General features: G+C 50.6%; 1 protein-coding gene across 3 annotated transcripts in view; it reads left to right on the forward strand.

Annotated features, from left to right (window-relative positions):
- SLC2A9 (solute carrier family 2 member 9) overlaps positions 1-23966 on the forward strand; it is a gene marked incomplete at its 3' end in the record, with an annotated part of 76640 nt that overhangs the window by 42623 nt on the left and 10051 nt on the right. For all 3 annotated transcript variants that reach the window (XM_079776650.1, XM_079776651.1, XM_079776649.1), the window contains 5 exons: positions 1252-1376; positions 2883-3028; positions 5498-5630; positions 17319-17506; positions 21820-21930. In XM_079776650.1, the coding sequence (XP_079632776.1) occupies positions 1252-1376; positions 2883-3028; positions 5498-5630; positions 17319-17506; positions 21820-21930 (703 nt within the window). The remainder of the gene's footprint in view (positions 1-1251; positions 1377-2882; positions 3029-5497; positions 5631-17318; positions 17507-21819; positions 21931-23966) is intronic.

The raw sequence follows: 23966 nt of genomic DNA on the forward strand, positions 1-23966 counted from the left end.
AGTTCACGGCCCCTCTGGAGGCTCCGGTGTTACCCACTTTCTGTGTATCTCCTCTGAGGCTTGTGCCCATCTCTACCCCCACACACACCCCTTTTCATACAGGTAGTTTCCCAGTCTCCCCAGGGCTGTACCTTGCTCTTTGCACTTCACAGCGTGGCCCGGAGACCTTTCCGTATCAGCCTGTAGAGGGTTGTCTCTGACTCAGTGTCTGCAAGCGTGCGCTTGGCAGATGCATCATCACTTCCTTCCATAGCTGCTTGTTAGCGGACACTGGGTCGCTGCCGTCATTTGCTATCAGGGACGGTGTGGCCATGAGCAGCCTTTGAACCATCATCACTGAGTTGCATAGGTCAGTAACTCGGGGATTCTCCAGGAAGATGTAGGAGGGGGAGGGGGGAATTAGGGCAAGTTGGAGATAAGTCAGAAACGGTGAAAATAGCTCTGGCTCCAAAGAGCAGTAACAGGCCCCCTGGCAAGTGCCCAGCTTCTTACAACCGATAATACAGTTGACCACCTGTTAACTCGCTGAGTCTTTGGGGGACAGCATCCTGCGAGAGGCTAAGGTGTTTGCCCAGCTCCTTGACGCACCAGCTGTAGGACCTCAAGCAAGTTTCTCATCTGTCCAGGTTCACTGCTCTATGAAGCAGGAATAGGAACGTGGCTCACCTGAGAGGCTCATTTTGAGCAGTAGCGGAGCGACTCGTGTGAAGAGCTTACAATGACGTCTGTCACAGAGCGGGGTTCGCTGCAGGGAGCGAGGACGACCACATTGTAGGCTAGGAAGGACAACACGGAGCAATCGAGTGAGAAGTCACCCGGCTCATAAAGACAGAGCGGGTGCAGGAGCCCGGTCCCAGGCCCCCACACAGGTCATGCGGCTAAGCCATGGCGTCTCAGCGATGTGTCCGCAAAACAGTGGGAACAGTCCCGGCACAGAGCGATTCGTGGGCGTGATCATCAACCCCAGGGTGAACCCAGAGGGAGCGAGTACCTGGCTCAGGATCACACAGCCAGAGGTGGCTGTGGGGGGCCAGTGGGGACCCCGCTCCTGGGATGGACAGCCTCATGGTCAGGCCTCTTCATCAAACCCTTCCTTTTATTTTAAATTTATTTTTTATTGAATGTATCGGGGTGACGTTGGTTAATAAAATTATATCGGCGCCAGGTATATGATTCTACGGTACATCGCCTAGATATTGTTCTGTGTGTTTGCCACCCCAAGTCAAGTCTGAACCCCTCCTTTCCCTCCAGGAAGTGCACGTTACTGGTCAACAACTTCTTCGCGATTACCGCCGCGCTGTTGATGGCCTTCTCGCTCCAGGCAGGAGCCTTTGAGATGCTCATCGTGGGCCGCTTCGTCATGGGCGTGGATGGAGGTGAGGCTCCGGTGGCCGGGAGGGGCAGTGACAACTCCTGGGGGTGCTGCTGACTCCCGTGAGGACACCAACGCTCAGAGACGTGGGACAGGAAATGGCTTAGGGCAGGGCTATGGGTTCTGACTGCCTGGTTCTGCCACGTCCCTGGGTTAATTCCATCACCTTGTCTGTGTCAGTTAGGTCTTATCTCACTGCATAAAAGTAAAAACTCAACCCAAGACATAATGGCAGAAGGCAAATACCATTTGCTGAGCCTGCAGCTCTGTGGGTGGCCAGGCGGCTCAGGCCCACACAGAGGTACTCTGTGTTTGTGCACGACTGTGCTGCCCACTCTCCCGGGTGCGAGCCCGTGTCGGCTGCGTTAGAAGGTCTCCAGTGGACAGCGATGGCTGGTTCTAAGCAACTCAACACAAACGCGGCTGAGAGGCTGAACAGAGTGGCCAGTAGGTACAGAAGATCGCTTCAGTAACTAAGGAAATGCACATTGAAGCCACAATGGCTACAGTTGAAAAGTTTGTTAATGCCAAATGTTGGTGACTACGTGGAGCAGAGGTAAATTGGTATGAACGTTGAGGAAACTGGCTTAACTACTAGCACTGAACGTGCATACATTATGATTACAGTGTATTTAACAACTTACATATATACGTGTGCAATGAAAGTCTTGTGTTCATGGGTTACTATTAGTATTGACCCCAAACTGGAAAGCACTGAAGTGTCCACCAACAGGAGGGGAGATAAATTGTGGTATATTTATATAATGGAATACTACACAGCAATGAAAATGAATGAATTATAGCTACATGCTACAACATTAATGTATTTCAGTAAAAGAGGTAAGACACATCCTCTCAGTGCACACCACCATCACCACCACCACCACCACCACCACCACCACCATCACCACCACCACCACCACCACCACTACCACCACCACCACCACCACCACCACCACATCACCACTACCACCACCACCACCACCACCACCACCACCACCACCACCACTACCACATCACCACCACCACCATCACCATCACCACCACCATCACCATCACCACTACAACTACCACCATCACCATCACCACCATCACCATCACCACCACCATCACCACCACCACTACCATCACCACCATCATCACCACCACCACCACCACCACCGCCACCATCACCACCACCACCACCACCACCACCACCATCACCACCACCACCACCACCATCACCACCATCACCTGCAGCAGCACCACAGTGTCACCATCCTAGCTCTTTCCTCTTCTGTGAAATCCACCTCCCAGCCGCACCTGTGGACTGAATGATTCCGGGCATGTTAGGCGTTGGCACTGTGTGCAGAGCGCAGGCGTGGTGCTGGGTGCGTGCTGCTTTTGTCCTGGGAAAGCAGAGGAAGGGGCCGTGACCAGAGTCTTCCTCAAGGTCACGGCTCTCTCAGTGGCCTGAGGGCTCCTCAGAGGAGGAGACAGCTCTCCCACAAGCGCCCTGTTTCCTCCACAGGCATCGCCCTCAGCGCGCTCCCCATGTACCTGAGCGAGATTTCGCCCAAGGAGATCCGGGGGTCCCTGGGGCAGGTGACCGCCATCTTCATCTGCATCGGGGTGTTCACCGGGCAGCTGCTGGGCCTGCCTGAGCTGCTGGGCAAGGTAAGCGTGGCTCTCGGCCAACCGCGTCTGTTCTCACGTCACCTTCTCAGCTCCCTGTGCCCCTGGCAGGACAGAGGGGAGCCCTCCCCACAAAGCTTGTCCCTATGCCTAGGAATTCCTGAGCATCCAGCCTCCCACTCACTATTGGAGAAAAGCGATTGCCGAGTACCTCTGGTTGGGTTTGGGCTTTTTAAGGACATAAGGAATATATAACCAACTCTAACCGCACAGCATGTTCACATCCACCCACGCACAGCTATTGTGAACAGCTCAATTACCATTCGTTTATGCTTTTGCAAACCTTTATGAACCTACGTAGTTCTTTTAATGGCATCGTGCCACAGCATCGTTCTGCAGCGTGCTTTTCATTTAATGTGTTTTGGGCGTCTTCCCAAGATGCTTTGCTTAGCTCTCCCTCACTCTGGAGTCTTCCTTTCCCATATAAATATGGGATCGCACAGTCTTCTGTTTCTGGCTTTCCGTTTTGGAAGCAGAAAGGCCTGGCTTTGAGTCCGTTCAACCATTTCCTTGCTGTGTGGCCTTGGCAAGGAGGTGCGCTTCACCTAGGTTCGGGGGGGGGGGGGGGGGGAGGGGAGGAGATCAAGGAAGGCTTCCCAGAAGAGGTGGCCTTGAAATTGAGCCCTGAAGGGTGAGCAGCAGTTAGGCGGGTGACGGCGGGGTTTGGAGAGAAGACACTGCAGAGAAAGGGAATAACTAGAGAAAAGGCCACGAGGTGAGGAACAGCCCCGGGAAAGAATCGTAAGTGGCTGGGGGCCGAGGGAAGAGCACTCGTGGGGAGTGTGAGATGAGGCCCCTGTTCACGGAGCTGCAGCTGACATTGTGCCGGGGGGGGGTGGGGGTGGGGGGGAGCCCCAGGCAGCACTAGAGCAGGGGAGTGACTCAGCCAGATCTGAGTGGAAGGCGGCTTTGGGGTTGGGAGTGGGACAGGGGGAGAAGGGAGGAGAGGGCCTGGCCGGAGGCTGCTGTGATTGGTGTGTGTGGCAAGGGGGTGAGGGGAACAGAGGCAGTGGCCCTGGGGGTAGAGAGGAGGGGCGATGAGTCCAGGACTTGCCCCCTGAGTGTCGGACAAGGACGAGGGAGGGATGCAGCCACTTCCCCTTCCCACTGACACAGAAGGCCAGCAGGGAGGGAGGAGATGAGACCAGGAGTGATGGTCACTGCACTGGGACAGCCCAGCTGATGCCCCTCGCCTGGGGCTGAGTCCCGGCAGGAGGGGGCAGGAGGAGAAGGCGCGGGGACATACACTTCAGTACGCTTCCAATGAAAGCTTCCGTGCACGCCTCACCCAGGGCTCAAGGTTTGGGGTGCTCAGGGGCGCTGTGCCCAGACCCAGCCTGTGATCAGACGCCCCCTAGTGTCCATAGCGGGCGGGAGCAGTTAGTTCATTCCTGATGTATTCACTCATTGGACACTTATTGTCGATTGTGTGCCTGGCACTGTTCTGGGCTCCATCCAGCGGAGAACAGCCAGGCAGGGTTCCTGCCTCATGCACCTCGCTTGCGTTTCAGTGGAGGACACACATCTGAGACACAGATCTAGGAAGCAGGCTCCTCGCGGGTGATGAGGCAGACACAGCGGGAGGGAGGCGGGCAGGGAGCCTGTCTTAGACACCGTGGCCTTGGAGGGAGGCCTTAGGCCTTGCATGCAGATCCCGGGGAACGACGCCCTAGCCCTTCCCCGAGATGCCTCCGCCAGTACCCTCACCCAACCCGGCTTCTTCCCACTCCCCGCTGGTCTGGCCCATCTCCCTCCGGGTCTCCATCTCATTCAGGGCCTCTCTCCCTCCCCTCGATGCCCTTCCATTCAACCCCTCCTTGCCTCACCTCTGGGCCACAGCAGAGGACTTGCCTCCAACAATCTCGGCCTCCTACATCCGTATAATTCCAACCAACTCATTTTGCCCCGGTCAACCAACATTTACTGAGCATCCCCAGTGCACTAGGCCCCACAGGGGTGGGTAGACAAAGTCCTTGCCTGCAAGGACCGTGCTGCTAGAGGGACAGATGGAAGGGACAACGGGCGTGGTGGCCATGTGGGAAGCCTGGGGTCCAGGGAGCCCGGAGCAGCCCAGATGCAGCAGGGAGCGCCGGGGAGCCTTTCTGGAGAAGCGGGTGCAGACCTTGAGGGAGACACCATCCCAGGCAGAGCGAAGAGCCAGTGCAAACAAAGTAAAAATAAGACGGGGAGAGAGCTCGGCCCCAGGGGAAAGTGCAGTGGCTCAGAAAGAGCACCAGGGGGCAGTGACGAGAGAGCAGCCCCTCCCTGCGCCTGTCAGTGCAGTCACTGCTGAGACCACCTCCCTGTGCCAGTGCCTTTGTGGGGTCACGCCAGCTCCCTCTCCCCCCACCTCCCAGGGCACATGGCTGGCTGATGTGGAGGCCGTGGAGTCGGAAAGCTGTAGACGCCTCCCTCTGCCACGCCCACTCATTGGCCCGCTTCTCCCTCCAGGAGAGCACTTGGCCCTACCTGTTTGGAGTGATCCTCATCCCCGCCGGGGTCCAGCTGGTGAGCCTGCCCTTCCTCCCCGAGAGCCCGCGCTACCTGCTGTTTGAGAAGCACGACCAGGCGGCGGCCGAGAAAGGTAGGGCCCGCGGCCTTTCCCACGCGGCTCCGGCGTCTCACAGGGTCAGTGCGCAGGGCGTGCAGAGACCTGGGCCACCCCTCTCTGCAGGCGTGGTGCTGGGTGCCCTGGGGCAGCCTACTCTGTTTCATCTTCCCCACAGCCTGCTCTGGCGGCCCAGGGAGGGGGCGCAGGCCACACTGGGGGCCTGGAAAAGCCAGGACAGAGCAGGACAGGACCCAGGTCTGCTCACTTCTGTGCCACGGTGTCTCCATGGGGTGTCCCGACCGCAGAGATGACGGAACACAGATTTCTTTCTTTTTTTTAAATATATTTCATTGATTTTTTACAGAGAGGAAGGGAGAAGGATAGAGAGTTAGAAACATCGATGAGAAACATCGATCAGCTGCCTCCTGCACACCCCCCACCAGGGATGTGCCCGCAACCAAGGTACATGCCCTTGACTGGAATCGAACCTGGGATCCTTCAGTCCGCAGACCGACGCTCTATCCACTGAGCCAAACCGGTCAGGGCAGAACACAGATTTCTTAGTGGTTCGGGTCTCTGCTGGCATCCTCTGTGCCTTTTCTTCTTTGCTGCCTACTTCTCCATGTTAACATTCACTCCAAAGGAAGGGAATGGCAGGCACAGGATGAACACCAGCAGCACAGCAGCTGGGGCTGGAGCCCCCACGAGGAAGTCGGGATCCCCTTGCAGGAAAGAAGCACGAGGCACACGTGGGCATGGCGTCCTCTTAGGTGGCTCTCCTCAGCCCCTGAGTGGTGACGTGCTGCGCCCAAGGCAAGCTCAGCCTTTGGAATCGGGCATTTCTGCAGAGCCGCCAAAGGCAAAGCCATTCTGCCTTGAGAGAGACCACGCGCATGAGCACCAGCATGCGTTTGTTCAGTTTTATAAAACGAGACACAATTGACAATGGCATGGGTAAGCATGAGGGGCGGGAAGAACCAGCGCCGCCTGCAATTCCTGGCTCTGCCGTCTGACCTTGAGCAATTATTTTAACCTTCCTGAGCCTCGGAACACTCATCTATCTATCCATCCACACACACACACACACACACACACACACACACACACACACACACCTACCCATCCCTCCATCCATCCACCCATCTATCCATCTATCTATGCATCTATATATCATCCATCTACACATCTGTTAACGAAAAAAACCATTGAAACCTGTAAAGAATTTTAGTGAGTTTATTTGAGCCAAACTGTCGACATATGCCGGGAAGCAGAACCTCAACGAATTGAGATTATGCTCCGAAGAATGGTGGGTTACATCTGTATTTAAGCATTGCCATCAAAGGAGGGACATAGGTGGGCTACATGAAATTCATTGGATAAAGTCAAATGGTGGGAAACCCCTGGGATTGGACAAAAAGTAAAATGATGGACACATACTTAGGTGGGTACAGGAACAATTAACAGGATAATGAAGGAATTTGAGGCATCTGTCCTGGCGCCTACCACATTTGGTTGTGCCCCAGGGGCTCCAGCAAAAGAAGGAAGTTACAAGTTACCCAGACATCTCACAGATATGTTATCTTAGAGGCGAAAAGGCAAATGGGCTCAGGAAAGAAGATCTAAGTTGATCTTTGTCAGGGAAGGTATCAGCTTAGGAATGACTGCCCACTATAACCTGTTTGTAGTTAAATATTTAATTTTCAAACCATCCTTTGTGGTTATTCCAGGTCTCTGAGTTTGCAAGACTGCCACGCAGGCCTCCCCTGAGCTTGTCAGGTTAGCATGTGGCTCCTTTCGTCCACACATTCCCCTTTTGGTCATAAATCAATCCAAAGGATGCATTGATGACCAACCTTTTGGTTGGATAATGGAGTCCCACGGTGCTAGGAAGGCTCATTCCTAGGATGTCTCAGTGTCAGCATGTCTTGCTGAACAGGTGAACCACTGGGGATGGGGCAAGACCATAACCTTAGATGGCATTTAAGGTCGAATTATATATTTTAAAAAGGCAGGTAAATGGGAGGCAGTCAAATCCTATATGTCCTTGTTAAAAAGTATTCTGGATCATTTCTAATTTTGAGCCACCATGATCCGAGTCTTTTTGCTGTTTGTCTTACGTTTTGCTTTTCTGCATCTAATATAACATTTACATATCAAGAACAAAAGTAACAATAGTAAACCAATAACACTGATTAGGAACAGAAAATGTCTAATACTAGACAAGGAAAATTCTAAGGGGAACAAGCATCACAGCTAACCAAAAAACCCTTTACATGTATTATCATAATCTTTTATTAAGCTAATTATGCTTTCCTCCTTCATCCACTGTCATTTGTACCTTATGATATGTTTGGCCAAATGAATTAAGACTCTACTATTTCATTATCTAGAAGCTCTAATTTTCTTCTGGCCAATTAGTTCCCATAAAAATGGCTTCATGGGGAGGAGTTCAATTTCCCAATACATTGGTTTTTCAGTATCAATATTATCACAGATTTTATGAACACCAGGCAAAGTCATTCTGACTATAATTTCAGTATTACACCATATTCTAGTATTATTTAATGTAAACTTGGTGATACTACAGTAAAGATTGCTTTTAACCCTTCCCAGCAAAAACGCCCCTTTCCTATATACTATATTGTTATTTGTTGGGATAGATACAATAAGCCAGGACTGGGTGAATTCAGTATTCCATATGGATTGAGGGCATAACCATTCACTTTTCCAATTTTCAGACAGTGAGATGGGTTCACATTGTTTATTATTTTAAATATGGCCCATCTACTTCCCATTGGAAGTATTCTAGTACTATAGAGGATAGTCCTTACGCCGGCCAGTTGAACTACTGGGAATTTTAAGCTTAGGATTTAACTCGCACCTGGGCTTTTAATAAACACAATATTGTAGATCACATTTCCCATTTAAAATTTTCCAAATGCCTGGGGAACCATATGAGTCCCATAAGTGTCTGGCCTGGGCTTCTGCAGCCATTATAGTTGGCCATTGTTTCATAGCCACTTCAGATTCCTTGCATTAGCATAGACAACAGGCCCAGTTGAATTAGGGCACAAGCATGTTCCCATTGTTGGGTTTGGGCATGAGTTTTTAGTCTGTCGAGCCTGTTCTATCCATTAAACTAAGGCTTTATTATCTTTCCATGCTGCTTCCCACTGTTGTTCCTTCTTCCAGAAACAGCATTCCCTCTATGTGACCTATTTGAGATAAAAATCTTTTTCTAATGAATGACATTCTTCATTAGCTACATACAACTTCAGCTTGTCCCGGATACCAAGGCCAGCCCCTGCTCCTCCAAGTATTCCTCTTTTGCTTCTTTTAGGGAGACCAATGTTGTTGGATCCACCAGAAATGTTGTTGCCATTGGGTAGCTATGGCTTGGGAGCAGTTAGGGTATACTGAGTGGAGCCCAAAATGTTGAGTTTCCCATGCCATAGTTAAATGGGAAGGTGACCCCCAAATGAGCTAGAGTTTGAGTATTCCATAGGGCTTCCCACAAGCATCCAGGATGCAAGGATGGAGGGGTAATTATAAACATCTCTACCCACCAAATGATGTCAATAATTTCTGAAATGGGATCCATTGATTTCTTTCTTGTTTCACAGACATCCAGCCACAAGAGCATGGCTGGTGAGTCCGAGGACATGGTATGCTATGACAGATAGGACAGGCTGCTGCAAGCCTTTGGCCATCATATCCAGGTGTTTTTCTTAGCTATTCATCACCCATCTCTATAGCCATACAATATTCATCCAGATTACATCCATATACAATTCTACCAGTGGAATTATCAGGGAAATATTCTTGGAGGTATTTGCCTAAGGTGGGTCCTTTATAATAGATAGAGCCAGAAAACAACAACAACAACAACCAAAGCTTATATTGATAGCAGAAGACCAATGTGTGGCTAACAAGGCATTAATTTCACTATCATACCTGATAACCAGAACATCATTGTATAGTAGGTAGGAAAGGTTAGCAGGTATCTAAGTTAAATTTTTCATATCTAATAAAGAAAGAGGTCTGGGGGGTAGACATTGTTTCCACTAGGGAACCATAAGGATAATAATAATATGAAAATCATTTTATGTACATTCAATCAGTATCAATCAGATGATATAAAAACAAGCTATCAGTTTGTGAGTATACAGGCCTTGTTGACGTCATCTTGGGATAGCTGTCTGCCTCCGTGGTCAGCGACTTCTCGTCCTTGAAAAGTCTGTGATCTCCGCTGCAGACGGAGATGGTGTCAGAGATGGGAGTAGATGTCCATTCAGTCAGATGCCTTTTTTAAATGAGAAATGTGAATCCATGAGCTAACTCCTTTAAGCTTAGCTGCACATGGGTTAGTTAGTAATACCTGGTAAGGTCCCCTCCAATGAGGTTGGAGAGTTTTTTATTTGGTGTCTTTTCTAAGACAGCAAATCTCCTGGTTGTAAGCCATGATCTTTGAACGCTTCGTCTCCCGGGAGCGCACTGTGAAATGAATCTGTTACCAATTTGTTAGTTCCTATAATGCAGAATGTCTGCTCTTTACTTTTCCCTATATTCAGGAAACAAGAGATTTAAGAGTCAACAATATTTTAAATAGAATCATAAGAATAATTATCTTCAATTCATTTAGTCCCATAGTTGTTTTTGTTTATTTATTCCTTGAAGTTCTATAAATCTTCATCCAGTTCAAAATATGACCTGCTTAGAAGCCTGCAAGTTAGAGTAAATCTGAGTCCTTTTCATGGATTTTTCTAGACATATATACCTACAAATGCATCAGAATAAAGCTGTCCACAAATGACAAAAATTTAAAAGTGGCATGGTTATAGATTTGATAAAAACTTTGCTTTTCTATAAAATATAACATTCCAAGACAACAACTTCTTGGTAAGTAATAATCCCTGTAAAATGACATAGAGAATAATATAAAATTTGTATACCTTTAGATTCAATTATAATTTCAACATATAAAGAATAATATGTAAGAGTTTAAAATGAGGCACATGGCTTATTGCAAGCAGTGTATTGAGCATTGAAAATAATACATAAACTCCCAATATGTGAAACGCAAATACCCAGAGTATCACTGGCAGACGCCCCCACAGGGAATCATGACTCTTGGCTTGCCAGTGTCCCTGACTGGACACATGCTACCCTCCTAAAGTTTCTGTTTGAACTTAGCTCTGAGAATCTTTGCAAGTTTCTTTCTGAAGCAGAGTGCCTTAACGATGCACGTGACCTGTCCTTGCTCTTGATTGGAGCTCAGGCACATGGTCTTTCCCGATTGGCTAATTCAAAGGGAGGGGTTGGCCCTTGCTCTTTCAAGGGAAGAAGCAAACCATGCGGTCAACATGGCGGCTGCCAAGTCACAGTCCAAAATGGAGGCTGTCTAAACTATTCTTTGACAGAGAAGATGATTTGTTTATTCTCACAACAAATAAGGAAAGAGCAAACCAAATCCCTAAAAGATAGACTGCCACAATTATATTTCAGACAAACAGACAGAAATCTCACTAGCTGTTTCTGGAGGCTGAACCCTGAGAGGGAGAGCAAGAAGAGCCCCCAAGATTAATAAGAATTCTTGGCAGCTGCTGGGACGTTCTTGCAATCTCTCTCACGCCTTCAACCCCACCACACACAACTAGGCTTCCCCAAAGCGGGACTTGCCTCTTCTTTCAACAAATTAAACAACAACAAAGAGACACAAAAACATTAACACTCTTATACAGGCGCGCAGAAAACACACTAAGAATTTACACCAGAGAATGTCTAGCATTAAAATTACCAAAGCAGTGTCTTTTGTCCCCGGTCGGGAACTGCCCCTCTCTAGAATTTTAGTACATTCCCAAAGGACTATTCAAAAATGGCTGTAGACATTTGTTAACTTCAAAATAGTTCTGAAACAGTCTCTGAAAATCTTTTTTATTAATTTCCATCTTATTGGAAGAAAATTTTTCTTAGAAGCTTCTAGTTTCCAAATCAAGATACGCTTCCCATATACTCATTCACTTTAATTTCAGAGCCGGCATTTTTTTTTTTTCCTGCATGCAAAATATTAACATAGGTACCCCAAACAAACTGCATTTTTTTTTCTTTCTTTTTTCTGGCCATTCCTCAGTTAATATTTTCTAGTTAAATTTTCTCATTTCTGTTAAGTACTTGCAAGTAAAGGCTTCTTATCAGGAGTGTTAAATGAGGGCTGGGGTCTTGGGAGCTTCTAGCCTTGGAGGCACAATTTCCCATGTTAAATTTTTTTATTTTTGGATATCTGTAGTCTGAGCAAACTTTAGATATGTTATGTAGTAGGTCAAATGTGGCCTCAGTTTCTCTCCCGGCTGTCTAAAACCACAAAAATTTTGGGGCCCGGGCAGACCAAACCTTATGGTGGCCCCCTAGAAAAGCCATTTAGTTAATTACAGTTGTGTCGGAACTTCCAGATGGGGCTCCTGCATTTCTGACACTTCCACAAAATTCTTAGTCACCTAAGAACACCTCAGAATCGGACTATTCTTTAAAAATAAAGAAAATGTTGCCCCTTTATCTTCGGAGCTGAATGAGTTCAGCTCATTTATACGGCGAAAGTTACTTTTGCTCAGACTCTCAGCAATTCCAATTGAAAAGCCAAAATCAAAACCAGCCACCCATTTTTTTTTTCTCCAGTCCCGCCTTAGCCTGGGTTCTGCCAACCCTTAACCTGGGGTTCTGTCAACCCTGGTTCCACCTCGAGGATTTTAAAACAGCTCAAATAAAGTCAGACCCTCTACCAAAGCGAGGGAAGGTCCTGGATCCAAGAGACGACTCACCCACGTTCACCCAATGGGCGGAGAACCGGTGGGCTCAAGGGGCCCTTTGCTGGATCCTAGCTCCAAGTCCATGTCCAAGGGATGATCCCGGGTGAGTTTTCTTTGGAATCCTGCCACGACTACGCCAAGTAATGTTAACGAAAAAAACCATTGAAACCTGTAAAGAATTTTAGTGAGTTTATTTGAGCCAAACTGTCGACATATGCCGGGAAGCAGAACCTCAACGAATTGAGATTATGCTCCGAAGAATGGTGGGTTACATCTGTATTTAAGCATTGCCATCAAAGGAGGGACATAGGTGGGCTACATGAAATTCATTGGATAAAGTCAAATGGTGGGAAACCCCTGGGATTGGACAAAAAGTAAAATGATGGACACATACTTAGGTGGGTACAGGAACAATTAACAGGATAATGAAGGAATTTGAGGCATCTGTCCTGGCGCCTACCACATTTGGTTGTGCCCCAGGGGCTCCAGCAAAAGAAGGAAGTTACAAGTTACCCAGACATCTCACAGATATGTTATCTTAGAGGCGAAAAGGCAAATGGGCTCAGGAAAGAAGATCTAAGTTGATCTTTGTCAGGGAAGGTATCAGCTTAGGAATGACTGCCCACTATAACCTGTTTGTAGTTAAATATTTAATTTTCAAACCATCCTTTGTGGTTATTCCAGGTCTCTGAGTTTGCAAGACTGCCACGCAGGCCTCCCCTGAGCTTGTCAGGTTAGCATGTGGCTCCTTTCGTCCACACATCTATCCACCCATCTACCCATCTCTCCATCCATCCGCCCATCTATCCATCTATCTATGCATCTATACATCATCCATCCATCTACCCATCTCTCCATCCATCCATCGAACCATCCACCCATTTATCCATCTATCTATGCATCTATATATCATCCATCTACACATCCATCCATCCATCTACCCATCTCTCCATATATCCATCCATCCATCGACCTACCTATCTATGCAACTATACATCACCCATCTATACATCCATCCATCCATCTATCTACCCATCTCTCCATCTATCCATCCATCCACCCATCTACCCATCTTTCCATATATCCACCCATCTATCTATGCAACTATACATCATCCATCTATCTATCCATTCATCCATCCATCTATCTATCTGTCTATCTGTCTGTCTACCTATGGTTTGTGGTATCATTTGCTGTCATTGCTACTGAGAACTCTGTCCACTTTTTAATCCAGATCCTGTCCTCTAATCTAAATTTCACTAATGTCCACACCCAAGAAAGAAGTTGAGACATACAGTCTTGCTTCATATAATTAGTGTAACATTTTTTTAAAATTCAAGCAACATTTTTTCTGAACTCACAAATGGCATAATGAAATATTAATAATTGCCCACATTTGTCTCGCAGTTTGTGATTCAGATGTGTTTTCCCGTTTACATTTCTATAACGTGAAATCAGAGAACATTCCATTACCTTCATGTTTCTAGAAACGGAGGCTCCCGGGGGTGACATTTCCTGCCCACAGCTGGGGTTTATGGTTTGAGTTTCCAGAGGCCTTTGAACATGATGGGAACAACAGGTCTTCCTCCAGCCTCTATGCACAAACGTGGTGGAGTTTGGGGGTCAGGGGGAGCGCGGCTTGAGGTCTCTTTCTCCCAGAAGCCCACAGGGGACCCAGCAATTGACAGAAGAACTGGAACCTGAGGGTCCCTTTCCTCCCACACCTCATGCCCAGAGGAACCTCAGTGGGCAGCGCCTGGGGACTTCCTGTGGGGCCCGTGGGGGCGGCAGGCTCCAGGGAAGGCGGTTGCTGGTCAGAAGGTGGAGGGTCTGCAGTGGAGAGAATGTGGCTGAGAAGGACGAGGGGAGGGGTCCCCAAAGCAGCAGGGCTAACTGTTGGAAGAGGGCGATTCCTCCTGGTGGGGGAGGGTGCCCCTTGACCCTCTGGCTGTACCGGGAAAGAACTCTTAGAAACGGTTCAATTAAGAGCAGTTGGAATGGGCAGTGCATGTAAGTAAATGCCAGACAGTGGAGAAGGCTTGAAAGATTTACTTCATAGCACAGGAGGGAGTGAGCGAGAAGACGAATTATTAAAAAAAAAATACTTAATATTATTAGATGTGCGCTCTATAAAAAGAACAAAGGTGTTGGGCTTAGGTTGAAAGGGAGTATTAAAATGTGCATCTGTGCTAATAAAAGGGCTAATTTCACCCCAGGCACCCAGAAAACAATGGGCATTTACTGTGCCGGGCATCCTGTGGGAGGGGAGTGGGGGGGAAGGGTAGACCTATCGGGAGATAGCCTTCCAGCCCTCCAGGGACACAGCACACCCTGAGCAGCCCATCTGCATAGAGAGCTGTCCATGCTAAGCCCTGCACCTCTCTTAGATGGGTAGCCCCTCCCAGCAGCCATGGGGAGGAGGTCACATGATCATTCCCACTGTAAGACAGAGCAGTGAGGATGGGCCGCCTGACCCCGCATCGGGGCGAGCACACAGCAGCGCTGGGATCTGAACCCTGACAGTGTTGCTGTGGGAGCTCTGAACAGAAACAAAGCACATTGCACGACCTCGCTCCGTGTTTGGTGCTCGGCTGTCTATTGGTGCTTTGGGAGGAAGGGGCCCTGTGGCGTCAGCTATTGTCGCAATAATGCCGCGTAGCACACCACCTAGAAACTCCCTGGCTTAAGGCATTAGCAAGCGTTGGGCCAGCTGTGACGTCCTGTTCATCCGCACAGGGCCTGCCCTTAGAACCCTTCTGGTCTGGGGGCAGCTCTCTCACATGCCTGGTGGTCAGCTGGCCGGCCTCGGGGGGCATCACCTCTGTTCCCGGGGCCTCACCCCCCAGCAGGCTAGCTGGGCCCCTTCCCCTGGAGAGCACAGGTCCCAGAGAGGAAGTGAAAAATGAGCAGTTTCTCAAGCTTCAAATCAGCTCAAATCCCATTGGCCAAAGTAAATCACATGGTCAAGCCCAGAGCCAGAGTGGGAGGGGCTACACAGTTATAGAGTGAAGGACACAGATGTCAGGAGGCCGTGGTGGGGGCCATCAGTACAATCCATCCATCGGAGTCCAAGGCCCCTTCCAGGCTTCCCCCCACTCCCCCCACCCCCGCCCCCCGCCCCCAGTTCAGAGTGGCCTGCGACTCAGTCCCAGCCGGGTCTGATTTATTCATGCTGCGCTTGTCAGTTGAGGGGAAGCTTCCAGCACCTGAAAATGGGGAAAGAGCCCACACGTCCACTGTGGGGGAAGGGGTTCATTGGGTTGAACAGAAGTGAAGTACCAGATAGAGGATGTGGTAAGGCAGGGAGGGGAAGGCCCTGCCAAGGCAACCATCGGCGGGACTGGAAATCCAATGAAGCCGGGAGCTTTGTTCCCGGCAGCACACAGTTACATTAAGTGAATTATGTTAAGCAAAGGACGTCACTCATCAGCCACAACTCGCACTTGCCCATGGTAAACGCCGGGAAGGGCCAGGTCACTGAAAGATCAGACCGAGGCCGAAAACCAGGACACAGGCTTTATTAGAGAAGGACCTGCCGGGCTGCCTCACAGGGGAGAGCAGCAGCACCTGCAGAGGGGAACACACCTTTTGAGGGAAGGAATGGGAACGGATGGGGCTTAGTGTACTCGGCACGCACTGATTGGTGGCTTAATGAATGGTCCATATAAGGTACATAGTTAGTCACTCAGGTACTTAGGGACAAGGGCTTAGGGTATCTGGCAGGTGCTGATTGGCGGTTCAATGTGTAGTCCATATAAGGTGTCTGGTTAGGTGCTCAGGTATGTCCAGGCCGCAGGTGCAGGTTACGTCCTACTCCGCCCACCCACCAGTTGGGGGAAGGGAGGATCTATCAGTCACAGCTACGGAAGCGACTTTCTGAGGCAGCTCCAGGTCACTTCCGGGTGCGACACCCACGCCCTCGTTGGCCGCCTTCTTGGAGAATCTGGAGCAAGTTTCACGGCCTTTTTCTTCTCTGCTCCTTAAGGAGAGCACTTTCCCCTGCCCGGGGCTCAGAGCAGTGTGGTTGAGGCTGCCGCCCACAGTGTCGGCCACAGGCTGCCCCCCTCCCGCCCCTCTCCCCCGCATCCCCACCCCACTCCCCACCCTCTGGAGCCATGGCAGCCCCTTCGCCTGCAGGAGGATGCATCTCACGGCTGACCATCTGCATCTGCCTTTAAGTCGCTCCCACCATCTGGTTATGATGGCCGCAGGGTTCCGACCAGTCAGCCCACCTTTACGCACCCACCCGCAGGCCTGCGCAGTCAGGTCTGGGCAAAAAAATGACAGGCTCGCTGAGGCCAGAATTTTGCCACGTTTGGCATGGCAAAGACCTAGGTCGCATGGGTTCGTCTGAATCCTGGGAACATGAGCTCTGAGACTGCTCCCCCCCACCCAGGTGTCTGCATTTCAGGGGGCATGGGGTAGGGGCCCAGAGGTCCTCCTGCTGGTTGTGGAGCTGGCTGCCAGGCGTCCTGATGCGTCCAGTGAGGACGAGCGCAGAGGCAAACGAGGTTCCCGGCACTGTGTGTGGGGAGCACTCCCTGTGTGTGAGTTAGTGTGTTAAATAAAGCATAGCCACTCCACAGCTCCAGGAGGCCGGGGTGACTGCAAGCTGTTCGTCTGTCCTGTGTAGAGACAGGACTTGAACCCCGGGCGCACTCGGTGTTGCTCTGGGGCACTCGGGAGGTCCTGGTTCTCTCCCGCCTCTTCTCCTGGTCGCCCGGTGACCCTGGGCAAGTCACCGCATGCTCAGGGGCTTTGCTTTCCTATTTTTAAACACCATGGCCTCAGAGGCCCCTGCCAGCTCTGTCCCTGACCAAGTGTGTGCCTGGGGGGCGGGACCGTCCCTGCGGGGCCCAGCATCAGACACACAAACAGCTGCTCTCGGCTGACCGTCCCTGCCTGTCCCCGTGCGCAGCCTTCCAGATGTTCCTGGGCAAGGAGGACGTGTCCCGAGAGGTGGAGGAGGCCCTGGCCGAGGGCCGCGTGCAGAGGAACATCCTCCTGGTGTCCACGCTGGAGCTGCTCAGGACCCCCTTCGTCCGCTGGCAGGTCATCACCGTGGTGGTCACCATGGCCTGCTACCAGCTCTGCGGCCTCAACGCGGTGAGCGTCCCACACAGTCAGAGGGACCGGAGGGAGGCGAGGGGTGGGTGGGTCAGGCTCGGGCCCTGGATGCCCAGGTTCCAGTCCCAGCTCTGCACCATTGGGCAACCACATCATCTGATCCTCAGTTTCCTCATCTGTAAAATGGGATGACATAACACTGAAAGAAAGAATCTGTGCAAAGTGTTCAGTGCAGCAGCTAGTGGATTTATCCCTTAATACATGCTGCCCAGCCCTGTAATTACTTATCCCTGGAAATCCTTAAAAGTCTTATGTACTTAATAAAAGAGTAACGTGCTAATTGACCACACCTTCACGACGCCCACCAGCCAATCAGGAGTGAGTATGCAAATTAACCCAACAAAGATGGTGGGTTAATTTGCATACACAGGTGCCAAGTGGCTGGGGGCGGGGTGTTCCACACCACCCCAGCCACTCCGGGCCTCTGGGCAGTGTGGGAAGGCGGAAAGGCGGCTCCAGCCAGAGCGAAGGCGCTGCCAGCAGCCAAGGGAAGGAAGGCCCATTCTTGCACGAATCTTCATGTATCGGGCCTCTAGCTTCTTCATAAAACGGGAATTAGGAAGTCATAAGGAAGAAACATGGAGATGATTTAAATAAAGTACTTGTAGCTGGGCTGGCTTCAGTGGGCGACTATGGCCTGAGAAAATCTCAAGGCTTTAAAGGGTACATTTCCTGGGGCCTGAGCTGACATAGGTGGGGAGGTGGGAGGAGTGGGTCCCCCATGGAGCCACCCCCCAAGCCCTCCGATGAGCTCAGCCACCCCTTGCCTGCTCCAGAATTAGAATCTGGGAATTTGAGGACAGGGAGGCTGACATGCGATCATCATCATCATTGTTGCTTCTGGAGAACAGTGGGTTGCTGCCAGGAGTGGTGAGCTCCTCATTCATGCAGGTGTTCAAGTCAGCAGGCCAGCCACGTGGCTGGGGTATGTAGAGGAGATTTTGCACGGAAGCACCCAGTGCCCTCTGGGGTCGCGTACGTGCTCAGGAGAGCTGTGGCCGGGCCCAGAGGTGACCTTCCAAGGCGCCAAGGTAAACAGCCCCTCTTGTTTGCACAGAATGAGCATGAGCCTGCCCCCCGCCCCCCAGAGCCGGCAGGGAGGGTTTGGGGGTGTTTAGGGCAGGTGATATGAAAAGACAGTGGTTCCCATCCAGAGAGGGGAGAGTGGCAGCGTAGAAAGTTACAGCCAGGGTGGTTTTACCTGTTTCTTGGTTAAAGTCAGCAGAATAGGGAGGGGCTAGGTCACCGGTGTGACCTTGGACCAGTCCTACTGTTGCCTCCTCTTCACAAGGTCAAGGTCATGCCCCAGGGTCTCAGAGCCTCCCCTCCCCGCCTGAGACAGCAGAGAGGGAGAATGCATCTATTTCTTAATGCTCAGACTTGGACTCGAAGAAGCCACAGACAGGATCTGTATTGAATGAGGCATTCAGATGGAGAATCATGATATTTCTGAGCAGCATTCTCGCCTCGGTGCGGGTGTAGTTTTCTGATTTGCATACCCTGTTAACTGTATAAACTCCACCAGGGCACATCTGTAGGCCCCGCGGCATGAGCATAGGTGGGAAAGCATTTTGTGTTTCCCCAAGTCAGCAGCGGCAAGACCCCCGCTTCGGAATGTGCGCCCCTCGCACTGATCGCCTTTCATGGATGTTTTATTGATGTCAGAACCTTCCACATGAGATCCACCCTCTTAGAAAATGTTTGAGTTCACTGTGCGATATCAACTGCAGGCTCAATGTGCAGCGATTGTTAGAATTTAGTCACCTTCCGGAACGGAGACTTTACACTGAACAGAGCTCCTCGTTTCCCCTGCTCCTAACCCCCAGCAACCACTATTCTACTCTCCACTTCTATGAGTTTGACTATTTCAGATATCCTATATAATAAAGAGCTAATACGCAAATGGTCGTCACGCCCTCGCACCCTCCTGCCCTTGCACCAGGGCCCGGGGACCTGAGACCGCATCCCCCACCCGGTGGGGCTTGATGGGGGACCTGAGGCTGTGCCCCCAACCCTGCAGGGCTTGAAAGGGGTGGGGCCAGCCGGGTCTGGGTCTCGCGCAATTTCAAGGTGTGCGCAGGTGGGTGGGGACTTGACTCTGGGTACCGTGGTGCGCCCCAGACTCTGACAGGAGGGAGATTTTCATATACATTTTACTAATTTTCTTTCATCTCGGACACTTCTGTTATAGAGAAAGGGCAAATAGCAATATTAAAATATTTCCTCTAATTAATCCCCTTTTAATGTGCATGAATTTCGTGCACCAGAACACTAGTTTCATATAAGTGGACTCAGGCAGTACCTGTCCTTCTGTGACTGGCTTTATTCCTCTTAGAGGAACATCCTCCAGGCTTCATTCCACTTAGGGGAACGTCCTCCATGATGTCACATGCTGCAGGATTCCCTTCTTTTTCAAGGCTGATTAATGTTCCATTGTGTGTATTGGCTGCATTTCCTTATCCATTCATCCATCGATAAACCGTTAGGTTATTCCCACATCTTGGCTATTGGGAATGATGTTTTGTTGAACACAGGAGTGCCAATATCTCTTTGAGATCCTGCTTTCAACCCTTTGGGATAAATACCCAAACGTGGAATCGCTGGATCAGATGGTAGTTCTAGTTTTAATCTGTTGAGAACCTTTCATACTCTTTTCCATGGTAGTTACACCAATTTACATTCCTACCAACACTATGCAAGGGTTTCCATTTCTCTACATCCTCACGAACATTTGTTATTCCTTCTTTAAAAAATAACAACCATCCTAACAGGTGTTTTCTTTATCCACTCATCCATGGATAAACCTTTAGGTTATTCCCACGTTTTAGCTATTGGGAATAATGTTTTGTTGAACACAGGAGTGCCAATATCTCTTTGAGGTCCTACTTTCAACACTTTGGGATAAATACCCAGACTTCCTTGAAGTGCCACTAACACTTCTTTGACAGCCCATTGTCACACTTGGCCAAGCCCCTGTCACTCCTAGTCTGTTAGTATGAAGAAGGGGAAATGTGGGAGATCTGTTGGTATGAATGAAGAGGGGAAATGTGGGAGATCTGTTGGTATGAATGAAGAGGGGAAATGTGGGAGATCTGTTGGTATGAATGAAGAGGGGAAATGTGGGAGATCTATTGGTATGAATGAAGAGGGGAAATGTGGGAGATCTGTTGGTATGAAGAGGAGGAATGCGGGAGATCTGTTGGTTTAAAGAGGGGGAAATGCGGGAGGTCTGTTGGTATGAAGAGGGGGAATGTGGGAGATCTATTGGTATGAATGAAGAGGGAGAATGAGGGAGATCTGTTGGTATGAAGAGGGGGAATGAGGGAGATCTGTTGGTATGAAGAGGGGGAAATGAGGTAGGTCTGTTAGTATGAAGAAGGGGAAATGAGGGAGATCTGTTGGTATGAAGAGGGGGAAATGCGGGATGTCTGCTGGTATGAAGAGAGGAAATGAGGGAGATCTATTGGTATGAAGAGGGGGAATGTGGGAGATCTGTTGGTATGAAGCGGGGAATGTGGGTGATCTGTTGGTATGAAGAGGGGGAATGTGGGAGATCTGTTGGTATGAATGAAGAGGGAGAATGAGAGAGATCTGTTGGTATGAAGAGGGGGGATGAGAGAGATCTGTTAGTATGAAGAAGGGGAAATGAGGGAGATCTGTTGGTATGAAGACAGGGAAATGAGGGAGATCTGTTGGTATGAAGAGGGGGAAATGCGGGATGTCTGCTGGTATGAAGAGAGGAAATGAGGGAGATCTATTGGTATGAAGAGGGGGAATGTGGGAGATCTGTTGGTATGAAGAGGGGGGATGAGGGAGATCTGTTGGTATGAAGAGGGGGAATGCGGGAGATCTGTTGGTATGAAGCGGGGAATGTGGGTGATCTGTTGGTATGAAGAGGGGGAATGTGGGAGATCTGTTGGTATGAATGAAGAGGGAGAATGAGAGAGATCTGTTGGTATGAAGAGGGGGGATGAGAGAGATCTGTTAGTATGAAGAAGGGGAAATGAGGGAGATCTGTTGGTATGAAGACAGGGAAATGAGGGAGATCTGTTGGTATGAAGAGGGGGAATGTGGGAGATCTGTTGGTATGAAGAGGGGGAATGTGGGATGTCTGTTGGTTTGAAGAGGGGGACCTTTGGGAGGGGAGAAGCAGGCAGTGGGCCTGCCAGGCAGCTGTACCTGTGACTCTGGCTGGGGCAGGGAACCTCAGAGGCCACCGTGTGCCCGGTGTTAGTTTGGGAGGTAGACGTCCCTCACTGACTGACTTCCCTCTTTTCCTTCCCTGCCTGCAGATTTGGTTCTACACCAACAGCATCTTTGGGAAAGCAGGGATCGCTCCAGAAAATATCCCCTACATCACCCTGAGCACTGGCGGCATTGAGACCCTGGCTTCCGTCTTCTCTGTAAGTAAAGGGAGGATTACCCTGAGAACTCGCAGGGGAGTCAGCGGGGCCGCGGGGAACCAGGCCCCATAGCGGCTGCGCCCTTGGTCCCTCCGAGGGTGTGTGGATCTGAGGAGTGACCGTGCCGTCCATCACTGCTGTCTCACCATCTAGAGAACGTCTGTTTTGCTTCACCATTTTCCTCCTTTAAAAAAATCGCTCCCTCCTAGGAGCTCTTACCTCCTCACAGATGACAGCTGCTACCTCCCTCTGAGGAGGGGCGTATCTCCCTAGGAGTCCCTGCCAGAGGCCCCGGGAGACTCAGGTCTGTGGTCATGACCTTAAAAACGTTTCAGACCATGCACTGTCATCTTCCCAGCCCAGGTAGGTAGGTGTTTGCAAGGCAGAGAGAAGGAGAAAGACATTCCCTTCGGTTCGTGCAACACAGAGGGGCTTCAACGATGAGCCACAGTCTACAATCCGAGAAAGCGCTCGCCACTCTTTCTCAGCCTCTGGCTGCAAAACAGACATGTGGGGCGGGGCAGCGGGGCCTGGAGAGTCCCCATGTGGGGCGGGGCAGAGGGGCCTGGGGAGTCCCCATGTGGGGTGGGGCAGAGGGGCCTGGGGAGTCCCCATGTGGGGTGGGGCAGAGGGGCCTGGAGGGTCCCCATGTGGGGCGGGGCAGAGGGGCCTGGAGAGTCCCCATGTGGGGCGGGGCAGAGGGGCCTGGAGAGTCCCCATGTGGGGGGGGGGGCAGTGGGGACCTGGAGAGTCCCTATGTGGGGCGGGGGGGCAGTGGGGGCCTGGAGAGTCCCCATGTGGGGCGGGGGGGCAGTGGGGGCCTGGAGAGTCCCACAGAAACTGCCCAGGTCTGCACTCGCTCTGTACCGGATCCAGATCCGAATGCTGGCTCAGCATCTTCTTGGCCGCGTGATGCTGGATAAGGCGCTCACTCCCTAGGGGACAGCTTCCCCTTTGACGAGCTATTCCCATCTCCTCTGCCTTGTAGGGGTGCCCTCTCGGCTCACAATCCACCCTGGGGTTCCTTTCCAAAGGAGAGAGAAGAGGGTTAGAGTGACCTGTTCTCTGACCTTGATGGGGCAGCTGATTTCTCCCACTCTTGCTCTCTGATTTGTGCGGCAAAGCTGAGGCGGGTGCAGACCAGCAGAGACTCATTTTCAATAGAACACTTACTTCTGCTCCTTGATCTTAACGGGGCGTTTTAACAAGCGGCTTTTGAAAGCAAATTCCATAAAAGTGTTGAGACTGGTGTCTGCCTCCCTCTCCTCCCATCCACAGTCTTTTTATTGCAGGGAAAATGCTTCAATATTTCACAAGAGTTTTATGAAATTCTTGTCTCGAGTTACAGACCAGACCCCCTCCCCCAAGCTGTTACTGTTAATTTTTAAATTGATCAGCAGAAAAGCACAGTTGGGGAAATAAAATGATGGGGTTTGTTTGGGGGGTTTTCGGGTATTTTGTTGTAACAAGAAATCAACATGCGCTCATTAGGATAGATTCGTAATATTCGCGGGGAAATAGAAAGAAACAGAGAAGAAACCACCTACGATCCTGATACCCAAGGCAGTTGGGCACCCCCCCCCCACCCCCATCTATCCAGAGATGCATGTCTTATTCCCCCCCCACACACACACAGCGGCCCTACTGTGTTCCCACCTTAATCCTGCGCTTGTTCCACAGGCTGATGTCAGAATGATTTCCCGCTTCATTACAGCTTGTTAGTACATGTTATGGAAGTGTGACGTACACACAGGAAGGGAGGCAGACCATGCCCCTGAACCTGCACTCGTGTGAAGGCGCCATCCTTCTTCACAACGGGGCAATCGGCAGTTTCCTTAACCGTTGTCTGCGGGGCGTGGGGGGCAGTCCCCGCTCAGAGCCACACTGCCTGGCTTCTGACCCAGCTCCGACCCTTTTGAGCTGCGTGACCCCGCGCAAGTCATTCCCCAGCTCTGTGGCTCGATTTCCCCACTTCTATAATGAGGACATGGCTCCTGCCTCCAGGTGGGAGGTGGAGGGGTGAGTGAGGATTAAGT

Source organism: Cnephaeus nilssonii, assembly GCF_951640355.1.
Source record: "Cnephaeus nilssonii genome assembly, chromosome: 1".
Lineage (NCBI taxonomy): Eukaryota > Metazoa > Chordata > Mammalia > Chiroptera > Vespertilionidae > Cnephaeus > Cnephaeus nilssonii.